Source organism: Nilaparvata lugens, chromosome 2, assembly GCF_014356525.2.
Source record: "Nilaparvata lugens isolate BPH chromosome 2, ASM1435652v1, whole genome shotgun sequence".
NCBI classification, from domain to species: Eukaryota; Metazoa; Arthropoda; class Insecta; order Hemiptera; family Delphacidae; genus Nilaparvata; species Nilaparvata lugens.
This window is the reverse complement of record NC_052505.1, coordinates 38,182,364-38,196,373: the sequence shown is the minus strand read 5'-3', so window position 1 is coordinate 38,196,373 and position 14,010 is coordinate 38,182,364. Positions and strand designations below refer to the sequence as shown.

At 33.7% G+C, this 14,010-nt stretch overlaps 1 protein-coding gene across 1 annotated transcript; it reads left to right on the top strand.

Annotated features, from left to right (window-relative positions):
* The first annotated feature begins 1,286 nt into the window (after window positions 1-1,286).
* On the top strand, window positions 1,287-11,640 carry LOC111047213 (ejaculatory bulb-specific protein 3). Its single transcript, XM_022332912.2, has 4 exons — window positions 1,287-1,584; window positions 3,906-4,096; window positions 7,343-7,472; window positions 11,388-11,640. The coding sequence occupies exons 1-4, from the start codon at window positions 1,392-1,394 to the stop codon at window positions 11,582-11,584; spliced, it is 711 nt and encodes a 236-aa protein (XP_022188604.2). The 5' UTR covers window positions 1,287-1,391; the 3' UTR covers window positions 11,585-11,640.
* The last annotated feature ends 2,370 nt before the right edge of the window (window positions 11,641-14,010 follow it).

Below are 14,010 nucleotides of genomic sequence, written 5' to 3'. Positions count from 1 at the left end.
AACCGGTGGGGGCTAAAAACGAAATAAAAGTGACTCAAATCAGCTGCTCAAAAGAGCTCAAAACGATGGCGTGTTCAGTTGTTCGATTTCGAAAAGTGGAGAAATAGCATCAAGTTTTCTCTCCAACTTTTGAAACGTCATATCTCGAAAACGGTGGGTGCTCAAAACAAAATAAAAGTTTGAATGAAAAAGACTAAGAAATTGTCAATATGAATAATTACCACAATATGAACTTCTCAACTACACAAAAAGTGAAAATAAAAGTTGCTCAAAACGATGGCGTTGAGAGATTCCAAAAATATTTTATTGGAGAGGCAACTTAATACTTTGGTCGAAAATAGTTCGATGAAAATTGGAACAGATGCTGAGTTCCCCCTCAGTATGCACCACAAACAAGCGCATTTCACTTTTTATCAGCGGATGCTATGCTTTATTATTATGTTGTATCCAATGTACCTAGAATGTATTCTAGGTACCTTGGTTGTATCTGTATTTTTACAGAAACAGTAAGATATGATATGATAAGCATAGCATCAGCACCAGCTGATGTAAAGTGAAATGCTCATGTTCTTGGCGCATAAGTCTCTATCTCTGTAGGCACCTTTACCACATGATCACAAAAAATAACCACTGTTTTTTTCTGATTCTCTTCTCATATACTACAGAATGAGGTATTTTCCAAATATTCAATTCGACAAGTTTCTCAAAAAATACTACATAAAGCTCGCATTTCTCATCATCGAAATTTCTTGAACGATCACTTTCACGGCACATTGATAAGAACACTTTCTTGGAAAACAACCCGATTTTGAGTGTTTCACTGGATTACTGGATAATACTCTGAGCTAATCTAGGGAATAATGGTATACTGGCATAATATGGAGATAACTGGTGGTAAACTACATAATATGATAATATTATGTGGTTTAATGAAGACTTAATCTCTAATAAAATGTATGCCTAGTATGTTCATCAATACAAATTCCTGCAGTAAGGATTCATTCAAATTTTAAAGGACATTAACACAAACTTTCTTGGAGAAATTGATTTTGTATCTTTCCTAAGTTTATACAATCGATACTATGCAAAAACTAGCAAAATCAACGTTTGAGGATGCGTGCAATTTGCGGCAGTTGGAACAATGGCCATGCAATTAATGAATTAAATAGTGAATCGCAATTACAACACACACGTAGCGTAAACATGCGTGGAGGAGGGAGAGGAGGCTACCTTCCATCCATTGTGTGGAGTTTATTATTCTGACGTCGCATCAGCCTAAGCCTTCTGCCCGCGGATATAAATGCTTCACATGTCTCTGGGTAGATCAGTTGCAATCTTGTGAGAATTCTTCACTCATCTAATCGTTATCAGTTGGAAAACTTAGTTGAAAAATGTCGTCGACTATGTTGGTTTTTGTGGCGGTTTTGTGCGTTTCGGCAGTGCTGGCTAAGCCTGCCGATAAGTACACGACCAAGTACGACAACATCGACCTGGATGAAGTGCTCAGCAACCAGCGTCTGTTCGACAGCTACTTCAAGTGCCTGATGGGTGGCAAGTGCACTCCCGACGGACAGGAGCTCAGAGGTTTGTACCCCATCCAATACACTCTACTATTTCTCTCTCATTTCCCAACCAACTTCTCATGATATGATAATAATGCACGATAGATACGGCCCTAAAATAAGAACTGATTGTTGTGTGGAGTTGGCATTGATATGAAGACTAGGCTGTATTGATGCTGGTTGAAAATTGAATTTGATTTCTCATCTCGAATTTCAAACTCCATTCTTCAACTAAACTTTTTAACTTTCACCAGAAGTTTATACTCAACTCACAAAACTGATTGTTGCGTGAAGTTGGCAATGATATGAAGACAAGGCTGTATTGTTGCTGGTTCTAAATGGAATTCGATTTCTCATCCCGAATTAATTGAAACTTCATTTTTCAACTAAACTTTTAAACTTTCTCCAAAAGTATAAACACAACTCACTAAACTGAATCAGTGAGATAGTCATCAGGATTCGGATTCAGGAACTTTTTCTCCATGCATTTTCAAGAACGAGTCTGATACAAGACAACAGTGGAAATTATTCAAAAAGAGAACAGTATCATTGTATATACTTGAAGAATCATTGTTTATACGGTACTTCAAGTATATACTTGGCTATGGATCACCTCACCTAACCAATACAAACCCTTGTTAATAAATTGAGTTAATTGCTTATTAGCCAGATTTGAAAAATGATAGACCATTAACATCTTTCAATTAGAATATGGGAATTCCACAAACTATTCCAATTGTGATTCAATTATTTTGCTGCTGTAACTTCATTAGAGGGATGTATTATAGTTTCAAAAGTATTTGAGGGTGAATAAATGCGGATTAATCCCGAAATCAACGTCAATCTACATCAACAAACCAATACTTAGATTACGACATAGGAGTGTGATTTCCATGATTAAAAGCTATTTCACGTTTGTGGCGCGCTTTCGGACGCTGTGTCCTTTTCAATACTCAGTCAAAAGTCAGTGTTGAAAAAGGACACAGCGCTCCACAAATGTGAAATACCTTCTAATCATGAAAACCAGACTACTATGTCGTAATATAAATATTGAAAAGTGATCATTAACAAGCAGATCGTAATGGAAAGTGAAATTTGTAAATTTTGTATAGATCTACTTCATTCACGTCCTTTTACTTTTAATTTTACAATTTGCAATTATCTGTTCCCTTCCAATTCAGAGTAAACAGTTGTTAAATTTCATTGATCTCCTCATTGACCATGAGAGTGGATATCTAATACCAAAAAGTTAGTTTACAGTAGCGACAGCCACTTTTTCATTCTAGAAAGATTCATTTCTTGATAAGATGGACTTAGTCTTTTACCCAACTCAGATTTCCAATTTCAAGTAGGATATTTGGTGAGTGCTGGGTTATTCCAGTATGTTTTACTCTGTATAAATCTATTCAGTTGCTCGTACAAAACTAGTACTTAATGTTTAATGAATGACGCAGGAGCAAGTAGGAAAAGTTACAGGTATAACTGACAAATGAAATATCCATTCAAAATCAAATCTTGAATCGTACCGGTGGCTTCTGTATTGATTTAACTCTTTGAAGCTCAAGACTTGAACCACTATTAATAGCATTGGAATGTTCAATATATAATATGTTGAAAAGAAATCATAGCTTTATTTTGTCTCAGAACAGTTTATCTCAATTATTTTATTAGTGGGCTAGTGTATGTCTATGAAGTGTGTTTCAGCTAAGCTTCACTATCTATTTTCATTCACGTTTACTTGAATAGATATAATGAAAATTCTAACAAATATAGCTCTCAGGTGGAATTTGATGATTTTGCTCTGTGTATAATAATGTTGAAGATAATTTTAATATGACTATGGACAATATCCATACGAATATTCCTTTTGAAATTACAAGAGCTTACGTTAATTAACTGGAAAATAATCGTTGAAACCTGAAGCACATTTATATTTCAAAAAAATATGGAAGTGAGGAGATATTTCTAAGAGCAGAAGGGTACAATAACAAAACTGGATATTGAGCGGATAGATCCCAAGTTTTTTGTCTCAATATTCAGTACAGTAGCCTGAACACGAAATTTTTGATACCGGTAATAGAACTATAAATCAAAATAAATTACAAACAAATCACAGTAGCTAATGTGAATGAAAACTTCATAAATATGAAAATTCTTAGACAGCTGCTCAAATATCAATAAAGGTTTTATTCTTCGATCTTAGGTGAGATCTCCAATGGTTAATGGAAACCGCAGAACTCATTGAGAACCATTCAACATTTCACGAGTGATCAGAAATTGAATAATCGCAAGTCTCTGCAATATTGTACTCGAATCTTTAACAAATTTCTCGGTTTTCCACAGATGCCCTTCCCGACGCCCTCGCTACCGCGTGTGAGAAATGCAGCGAGAAGCAGAAAGAAGGCACTGAGAAGGTGATGAAGTTCCTCATCGAGAAGAAGCCGACCGAGTTCGCTGAGCTGGAGAAGAAGTACGATCCTCAGGGCACCTACAGACAGAAGTACAAGGCTGAAGCTGACAAGAGAGGCTACAGCGTCTAGGCTACAACTCTCCTCAACCTTACTCAATAATATTTGCTCAAAACTCCTCACGTTTACCACTAGAAGTTAATAAACTTCCCAACCAATCAAATCGAGGAATCAAAATTCACCTCTCTAAATCAAAAATATTCAGATTCATGTAGCCTATACATAAATTATGAATTAATTATCTTCGGATCTTTGTGTAACTTTAATACTCGCTAATAAGATTACCATCTGACAAATAAATAATTTGTTCTTCATTTCAATAACTTCCTTGAGAATGACCCTCATCTCCTTGCGTAGAAATCATTTTCCATTGTTGATAGTACCTAACGTGAGTTCAGCTACCATGCAGTCACGCTTCACCTGCCTGCGTGTTAATTTGTTGCCAGCTTACTATATACAAATCGTTCAAATTTCCATTCAATGATCAAGCTAGGAAGGTTAATGAAGTCTGTTCAATTGAGATTTTTCATCATGATAATTAATTTTCGAATAGTGAGTGTGAAAAATTAGATGATTGTAATTTCTGAATTATAATACAGTTGGTAAGTTGAATGAATGGAAAAATACCTGCACCATTACTTTAAAGAAAAAATGAAGGTCTATGCTATTCCAATATAATATTTTGGCTGTGAGATTGCCAGTGAGTGTTATGAAGAAGTAATTGAAATAGTAAACTGAGTAGTGAATGAAGCTTTATAATAGCATATGTAATTCAATATTTTTCAACTTGGAGCAGGGGCGGATCCAGAGACCTGTTTTCGGTGGGTAGTCATTTTTTTCTTCTCGCCAACATTTAATGGGATGATATAATTCTTGAAACTCTATACAATTGAAAATGAGAGTAATATTTTTGGAACTAAAAAAAAAACCTAAAACATTCTGAAAGATGAACGACTATGATCGCAACATTTTGCACGAGAGCCCTGACCCGCCAGGCCGCAGGCTCTAAAATGAACAGCACGTGTAAGTCGTCTGCCACGCATTTACTAGTTTAGCGAAATTATTTATGCAAATTTGGAACAGGCTCCAATCAACTTCAATCAGAGTCAAGTCATTGACCTTATCTGGATAGTTCAGAAAAGGATAGCTCAAAGGCTTAGGGAACGAAAAGGATGGTCTCAGGTCGATTTTTGTAAATCTCAGCTCGCGATCGACCTTCTATAATATCTATATTGATGTAATCTAATATAAATTATGAATGACTCCAAATGTTTTCACCATTGCCAGCTATTTATTGGCATCGTGGCATCGACGACAATTTAGGCACATGAAGCGTTTTTGGCACAAAAAAGCCACATGAGGCGTTTTTTAGAAGAGTCGGCAAGGCAGGAAGCTCACCGACTGGCTGATTGGGTTGGTGTTCGGGATTAGCTGATAATCAGCCAATCGGAGAGCTTCCTGCTCTGCCGACTTGGCTGAAAACCCCTTCATGTGGCTTGGGCCTTACCTACTCGTTCTATTCTCACCTCTAGAGAACTGTGAGACAGAAATTATTATAGAATAATTCTATTAAATTGGGCCTACAGATTAACCAGCCAAGGTTATTTCAATAAATGGAAGAGATTCTCAAATATTAAGATTAATATATTCTAGCTATTTTGATATTTCAAGTGAAATAAATTTGAATCATTATTATTCTAGCTGGAATAGGTCTACGACTAAGCGATACGGAATTGATCACGCCTGGTATTGTGGTATTGTCTATAACTCTATTGAAATTTGGAAAATACAACTTGATGTTGGTCAGTAGCGCAGCTAATAGATGTTCAAATAAGGGGGAATGTCAAAAAATGTTGGGTCCCCCCCCATAGAATTCACCTAGTGCAATTTAATGGGAGGAGGTTTTATCTTGGCTCTTTGGCCTCATTTTTGGGCCCATTGGGGGTGGTGTAGCCTAGAACCCCTCCTTCACTACGACAATGTTGTTGGTATTTCTAAGTCAACGTACTTACTTTACTTTTTCAATGATCGAGTATTATACAAGTTTTTAAAAATTTTAGTATCAGAAAACGCGAAAAAGATTGAGATTAGATTGGGGATCATATTTCTGGTAAATAGTCATGATTCAGCCACGAAAAGCAATAAGAAAAGTCAAACTTCTTCAGACAAAAGAAAATGAAACAGAAAGATGTTTTACTTGAAAAAAGTGTAATAATTGTTATTTCTATCGATGAGTCATAAGAAGAGTATTTGATGGAGATAGATAAAAGAACTGACAAAATTTATATATACACGCACATTCTCTTAGAAAAAATAACCAATGTTTATAATTCATACCGTACAAATAAAAAACCCATCAAAAGATTTTTCAAATTTTGCATTTGAAGGAGTATGCTAATAAAGTTGAGTGTGAATCAATACAAACGTAGGCTAATCGTAATTATATAATAGGTAATTCGGGGCAAAAATTAGAAATAAACAAATTAGAGGTAACGTAACTTATTATGCAGAAAATACATTGACACTTGTCAAGTTTATAAATAATAATAATAAATTTATCAACTTGAAAAACCACTTACCTGGTTGAACAGGGCTGGATTGACTGCTGGTAGAGCAGCTTCATAAACTGATAAACATTACTTTGATTCAATGAGAGATCTTATTGCTATCATGATGTATCATTCCATATTATTAGAAAAATAGTAAGAAAAAGTAATCAGTAATGAGAGAATAACTGTCATTATTGAAGGAGATATAATAGTTTTTTTTAGAAATAGATATGTTGGCACTTTTAACGCAATCATTTTATCATTAGATTACCTCTACTCCATCATTGATTCTCTATACTAATAGGCCTTTGTGGAATTATTCCACCCAATAATTTTCAGAAGTGCATCATTCTAATTTGATTTCTTGTGATTACAGTAGTTGATGGATAGCATATTATTATACTTATTACTTTACCTCTGCACATGTTTTCTCTCTGTTCCTTTATTGGTTCATAATGCACCAGATAATGACAGCAGTAGAGAGAAGGCCGAGGTTAAGCTAATTTGAACTGTCCTGGTGCATTTCAAGGAATTGCATGCACTCATAGGTGCTTAATGATGCTAATTGAACTTTGAGTAGCGGCTTCTGATATAAATAAGGATTATTGATTGACAGTCTCCATCAGTTCGACTCTGCATTCTTCTGCAGTTCATTGTGTAGGATACAGTGCAGTTTTTGCTTGAAGCAGTAACCATGTTGAAGCTTTTGAGTTTGGTGGTTTGTTTGGCGACAATCGCCGTTGAGATGGAGGCAGCACCTGAGGAGTCTCAGTACACCACCAAGTACGACAACATCAACCTGGATGAGATTCTCACGAACGAGCGTCTTTTCGACAGCTACTTCAAGTGCCTGATGGGTGGCAAGTGCACCCCTGATGGACTCACTTTGAGAGGTAACTCAATTATATTTGATTCTTTTTAATTTCAATTCACGCATTACAACAAAATTGTTAACCAAATTCTAGAATCGATCACACAAACTGATTTATTAAATAATTAGGCTATACAAAACTACATACATTACAAAACACAAATGTAAATTATTGTATTATGGCTCTGCCCACCCACAAATAACACTTTTTATCGGCGCTATTTTTTTTGTTGTTGTCAGGAACAGTAAGCAGTGGCGTATCCAAAAAAAATTTCGGGGGGATCATAATATTGGAGTAGAAAGCACCTGAACTTTGAGTGTGACACGGGGGGTGTGGGGGGTATGGAATACCCTCCACCAAAGGGGGGTCCAGGGGACCTCCCCTGGAAAATTTTGAAAATATACTTTCAATTTGGTGCGATTTTACTCAATTTCCACTTGAAAACAAACATTCCATTCAAGTTTTTTTGGTATGATCAGTAGACCACGTATTATTTCGATTTTTCCTTGAAAATTTCATAGGCCTATGAGTTTTCGATTAAATAACAAATAGAACGAAATGGAGTAGAATTTTATTAGTCATTGAATTGTTAAGGAATAGTGATTTTGTAGAAGGCCTACTCATTATTAGATAACAAGCTAGAATGCTTAATTTTTGGCTGCAATAAAGCACTATTTCAACCAACTTTATAGGTTTAGTTTTAACTTTATTAACATTTTTTCAAATTTACATGATTTTTACTTGAGTGTTCAAACTTACATTGGTTTGGGGGGGGATAAATAATTTTTTTTCAAATATTAGGGGGATGTGTCCCTCCTGTCCACGGTAGAAACTGCGCCCGTTCATCATAACCGGAGTACTCTCTAGAAGAAGCTGCTGGAGCTTTGTTCAAGAATATGCATGGAACTGAATAAACTATAATCAATTATAAGCTGTATTGAATTTCTTCATAATAAAGATGGTAAAAAGTTAACTAACTTTGAAGTGCTATCTGTAGTTTCTCTATCCCCTGCTATCTAGTCCCTACTGTGAGCAGGGACGCCTCCACCAAATATGTAAGCAAGATCTGCCTTCACCGAGTATGTAAGGGTGGGAAAATGAAAAACAAGAAATGATCGTACAGGTTTTTGATAATTAAAACAAAACAATAAATTATTTGTACAAATTAGAATTATAATTAGAAATAACGAAATAATAATAAACAGATGAATATTTCAAGGGCTACTCGTTTTGCTGCTAGTGAAGATTCATTTGTTGTGGTTATGAAAAATTTCAAACAATGACTCAGTAGTCACCTACCTTTATGAAAATGGCTTCTCAATTTGGCATCCACTGGTTGAAACGCGACGTTAAATTATTAATTAAAAATCAAAAAAACTGATCTAATGAAGTGGGTTCAGATCCCTTCCTATTCAATAATACAATTCTCTTTAAACTGCCCGAACTGTGACAGGAAAACTGTATTATAAAACAAGAACAAAATCTATCCCCTTCACCAGAACAGCCGGACTTTACTCACAGTCCTAACGAACGAGCTCACACACCAAAAGTAAAATTTTGGGTATTAATATATAACTCAGTCAATGCCAAACATGAAGCCATTTCAAATACATATTTTTATCAGTCGCACAAGCGAGCACGTTTGTTATCAAAAACAAAAGAGAAGCTACAATAATTTTGATAACAAATGAAATAAACAATCTTTCTGTCGATGACACAAATTGGTCAAAGACAAAAACACTGTTCATTAAACTTTCCTAAATTAAAACTCTAAAATCCTGATCAATATGAGATAAATATATGATTCATATATATGTCCCATATGACCAGGTGACACTACGCAAAAATAAAAGCAGTCATTCTATTCTATTCTTTTCTACACACTAGACCACTCACTTTTTAAAAGAAGAAGCTCATTGCTATTGTATTGTAGTGCTATACTGCAATATTCATCACTTATATTTCTTGACTTACATAGTACAATATAACGAAAATATGGCATTAGATGCTAATTTTTGTGGATGATCCAGCCACAAAAAAATTCAGGTTCCATTTCGGCGATGGGGGGATACATCCCCATAACCCCCCCCCCTGGATACGCCACTGACAGTAAGAAATTTTAAAAACACTACTGAGTTGTAGGCTATGTTGTATTCAACTGTTTGTTGTTAACTGAGTTGTGTGTTGTATTCACAATCAACTTGAGTGTGAACGTCGAACATCAAAGACATCACTTCTTCCTATCACTCAAACACAAGCAATGCTTATGTGTGCTTCTCTCATTCTCATGATTGGAAATTCGTAATTTTATAATTATTTTTTTCCATAATAATTGATTTTGTGGGCATCACACACAGCAAAAAGTATTTTTCAAACCTAAAAGCTGAAGTTATTTGCAGTTGCTACACTGATTTAAAGAATTACAAATAGATTGCCATGATGAATCATTTTCACTACGGCAAATAATATAAAAATTAGTGTTAGTGGTGTCGTAAAGAAGTGTTGCAACCTGGAAACCCCCTTCATAAGCCCGAAAAGAGGCCTAAAAATTCAGACCCAAGATGCACAACCGTTATAAAAAATGTCCTAGAGAATTTCTTTTCAAACTACAATATTGTTTGCTGAACGTTGGAAAGTGAAAACTAACAAACTCATTTAAATTATTCACAATATTGTCTACAGCAATGACAATCTAATTGGCAATACATCGAAACCGTCCCGTTATTAATGCTTTAGGCTTTCAGTACGTGATGTTTTCAGTTTGTGATACTTGACTTGAGTGTTCATCTATCTATAATAAAATCATAGAGAAAAGAATTATTGGCTTATACATATAGGAAATTTACAAATGACGCATCATCATGTATGAAATACTGGACTTTTATTTTAACTTGGAATTTTTCATATAGATTCTTATCTAACCGAGGATGGTTTTAAGCCTATTTGAAATTCTTCAAGATTTCAGTATGTCAAATTTTTAATTAGACCCTTGTAGAGCACGGGTTACCTGCTAATAAGTGATAAGTTGGGCTGCAGTGAGACCAAATTGGCATGATAGTTCATGATTTTACTCGATGAAAATACATTTCCTAAAATAAAATATAATGAATTTGACATTTGAAACGGTGAAATACAACTTGAATTTACCATTCGAGATGTCCTTAATTTAATTGTATTTTGTGGTGCAATCCGTTACAGATACAAAAATCTTGAATTCAGTTTATTCTAATACGTTCCAAATCGTTAACAGTGTTATTTGAAAAATCATAAAATACTATTCACATTTTTTGTTTCATTAATATTTGTATTCTTCACTTTTCAAAATCTTCATGCTTGTCAAATATTTCAAGTGTCATAAGAATGGAAACAATATTGGGATGTATTTTGAAATCTAATGTATAAGTTACATGCATTTTGTAATTTTTATAACGAAATACTAACTTATTAATAGAATGTTAAAAATGCATAACAAACGTAAAATAAGTACGGTAATAACTTGAATGCTATAAATAGGAAAAGGTTCAAATAAACATTTCCGATTGGTAGCAAAAACTTTCAGTGACACTTTGCAAGGTTAATGTCATTTATTTCGAAAAGAACACTGTACAAAATGTAAAAATTCAAAATTTGAAGTACCTATACATTCAGTTAATACGATAGAATAAAAAAAATATAATTATTAGCATATTGTCAACAACATTTTCTACATCAAGATCATTAATTTAGAATAAAAAATAGTTTAGGCATCTTCAAATTTGAGCAGTACGGTACGGGGTCAATCATTTTGCAATTAAAGTATTCAAAAAACACGATTTTTATGAGTTGATATATTATGTTGTATACAAACCATTATATAGAATTGTAATAATTCCAAATAATTATCATTTAATATGTTGTTCAATGTTCTATATATTAATTTAATTTTTAAAATTGCAGAGATTCTTCCTGACGCCCTGGAGACAGCCTGCTCCAAGTGCAGCGACAGACAAAAGGCCGGAACTCAGAGGGTGTTCAAGTTCCTGCTGGAAAAGAAGCCAGATGCATTCGAGGAGCTAGCAAAGAAGTATGATCCCAGGGGCATGTACAAGGCTAAATATGAAGCTGATGCCAAGAAAATGGGCATCAATGTCTAGAAACTCATTCTCAGATAAAAACTATCAAACACCGTACTTCTCAATTTCAACTTTCTTGACTTTCTCAAAATTGTGTGTTACCTTCCTTTTATAATCTGTACCCTAGTTTTCACTTTATTTCAGAAAATCATTTTGTAATCGACAATCTTCGTTTGTCTTCTTGTTCTTTTCAACTGTTGCATAATATTATATAACTAGTACTATCATGCAATAAAGTAAAAAATATATTCTTGAAAAGTCTATTTCCTTTTGCTCAGTAAACCTTAAATTCTTTTAAAAGTGTGTAGTCCTTAAAAAATATTTAGATCAGAGAGATAAGAGTAATATGGATGTCAAGATGTAACATCAAACTGTTAGGTGCTTAGCTCAATGTTTCGCATTTTTCCAACATTTGGTACCATGAGAATATATATATAAGGCAAGCTGGAAAACAAATTTGGGAAGGCATACGACAATGCCATCAATAATGAAAATAATAATAGCTTGATATTTTTTTGTAAATATGTTTATCTAGGAATTGAATATTATTTAAAAATTATTGAATATCTTAAGATTGAAACACATTGCAGTGCATTTCCCAACGCCTCACAAAACAGGAATCAGAGAATCAATTACAATGATTGATGGGATTAAATAAATAACCGTAGCTGACCTGAAGAGGTAAATAACGTATATTTTAAGAAGTTAATTAGCTCAAGCATGCTTATTAGATTCCGATCACTTTCAATTGAAAATTCTATCAAATCAGTAATAGATCATTTATTGGATTGAAGAATTTGTCCAAGAGAAATTAGTGGACTGTATCTTATTTGTGTGGCAATGAGCCGAATGAATAAAAATGATGAGTAAGAAATAAATAAGTCTTATTACTTGCATGGACGAAATTCCACATATCCGAGATGAGTAACCACTGTGCTTGCAAGACTGATTGCAGCTTGGAGGCAAAATGGTAACTCTGATAGTAGCTAAGAAAAAAGGGTAAGACACCAAATGAAAAGATTGGTTAACAATATTCAATTTAATAAACAACAGAAAATAGTAAAAAATTTATATGAACAAAAACAGCAGTTGCTGTAACTAGATTTCAGATGGGCACATAAGCACAAAAGCAGAAAAAAGAGAATTTGATGTATCTTAAATACAAAATTGACTTTAAATAATTGTATGAAATTAGATAAATTGCAAAGTTATTTTAATGCGTACTACTCAAATTGACCATGAATTATTAAGAAAATATAATTTTCAAAGGGGTGAATTGCTATATGAAAATTTAATTTAGGTACTAGACCAAATTCGTAAAGACAAAACAATTTGATAATTCAATAGGTATACAAAATATCTACAGAGAACATTAGCTGTAAATACAAAGGTTAATTAGTACAACAAAAAGAATAATACAATATAGGATGATATGTAAAACAGGGTATGCGCAAGATGCTAACAAAATGCTTGAATTGATTAGATCGATTTGAGTCTTGAATAAATCGAGATAAAGACTTGAAACGTCTCAATCGTAGAAAACATAAGTTGACAAAATTGTTGGTAAAAATGAAAATTATTTAGTGCTGTCTAAAATTGGTAGAAAGCTCATCAATACATAATTATTACACACAACAGAACAATAGCACAATTATTTGAACGCTATATTGCGGTAGCAACTTAATCAAATTACTAAGTCAGTAGATTCAAAACTAGTAAAAAATGTGACTTGAATAAAGATAATAATAATAGCAAGGGCTAATTATTGTAATAACTGCAATAGGAAAAGATCTGTAGCAAGGTTACACATAGGCTAGCAAATAAAACGTTGTAAAACAAAGTAGGTTATGTAAATGGAAATGTAAACAAAACAGATTACACAAAAGAAAGAAATATACGCTGAAAAGTGATGCAAAGACAAGTCCAAATTTGTAATGGCTTGTATCAAAACTAGTAAAGCAATACTTAGAATGCTTATGTAAATTGGGATTTACAAAATATAGGTTATTATGAAATATACGCCGAAAGGCGATTTAATGACAAGTCCGAGAATTTGTAATAGCTATTACCAGAACTAGTAAAGCAATACTTAGAATGCTTATAATACAATAAACATAATTAGGAAAAACTGAAAAGTTCACTGAAGCGCTGTGGCTTCAAGGTAAGGTTATGTAAAAATTGAATTTGCAATGAAAATTGCTGTTCAAAATATGAAGCAAAGGTGAAGCTTCAAAATGCGATGTTTCAAATATATTGAACGATTAATTGTGAATCCAATAATAACACACATTAAACGGGAGATTATGACAAAGTAGCCTAAAAAAATACAAAATGAAATTGAGGATAAAATATAAAATTACTCAGCTTGAGACATGTTGAAATGAAGAAGTAGGAATGCCCAGGAGAGGACAAAGTGTGACCAGCCTCGACTTGTAGACTTGTGAACA

Bases quoted from the DNA above. Each gene is read 5' to 3' on its own strand.
- LOC111047213 (XM_022332912.2), top strand. From the start codon at position 1,392: ATGTCGTCGACTATGTTGGTTTTTGTGGCGGTTTTGTGCGTTTCGGCA. The intron at 1,585-3,905 runs GTTTGTACCCCA...GGTTTTCCACAG, and splicing joins CGACGGACAGGAGCTCAGAG to ATGCCCTTCCCGACGCCCTC. The intron at 7,473-11,387 runs GTAACTCAATTA...TTAAAATTGCAG, and splicing joins TGATGGACTCACTTTGAGAG to AGATTCTTCCTGACGCCCTG.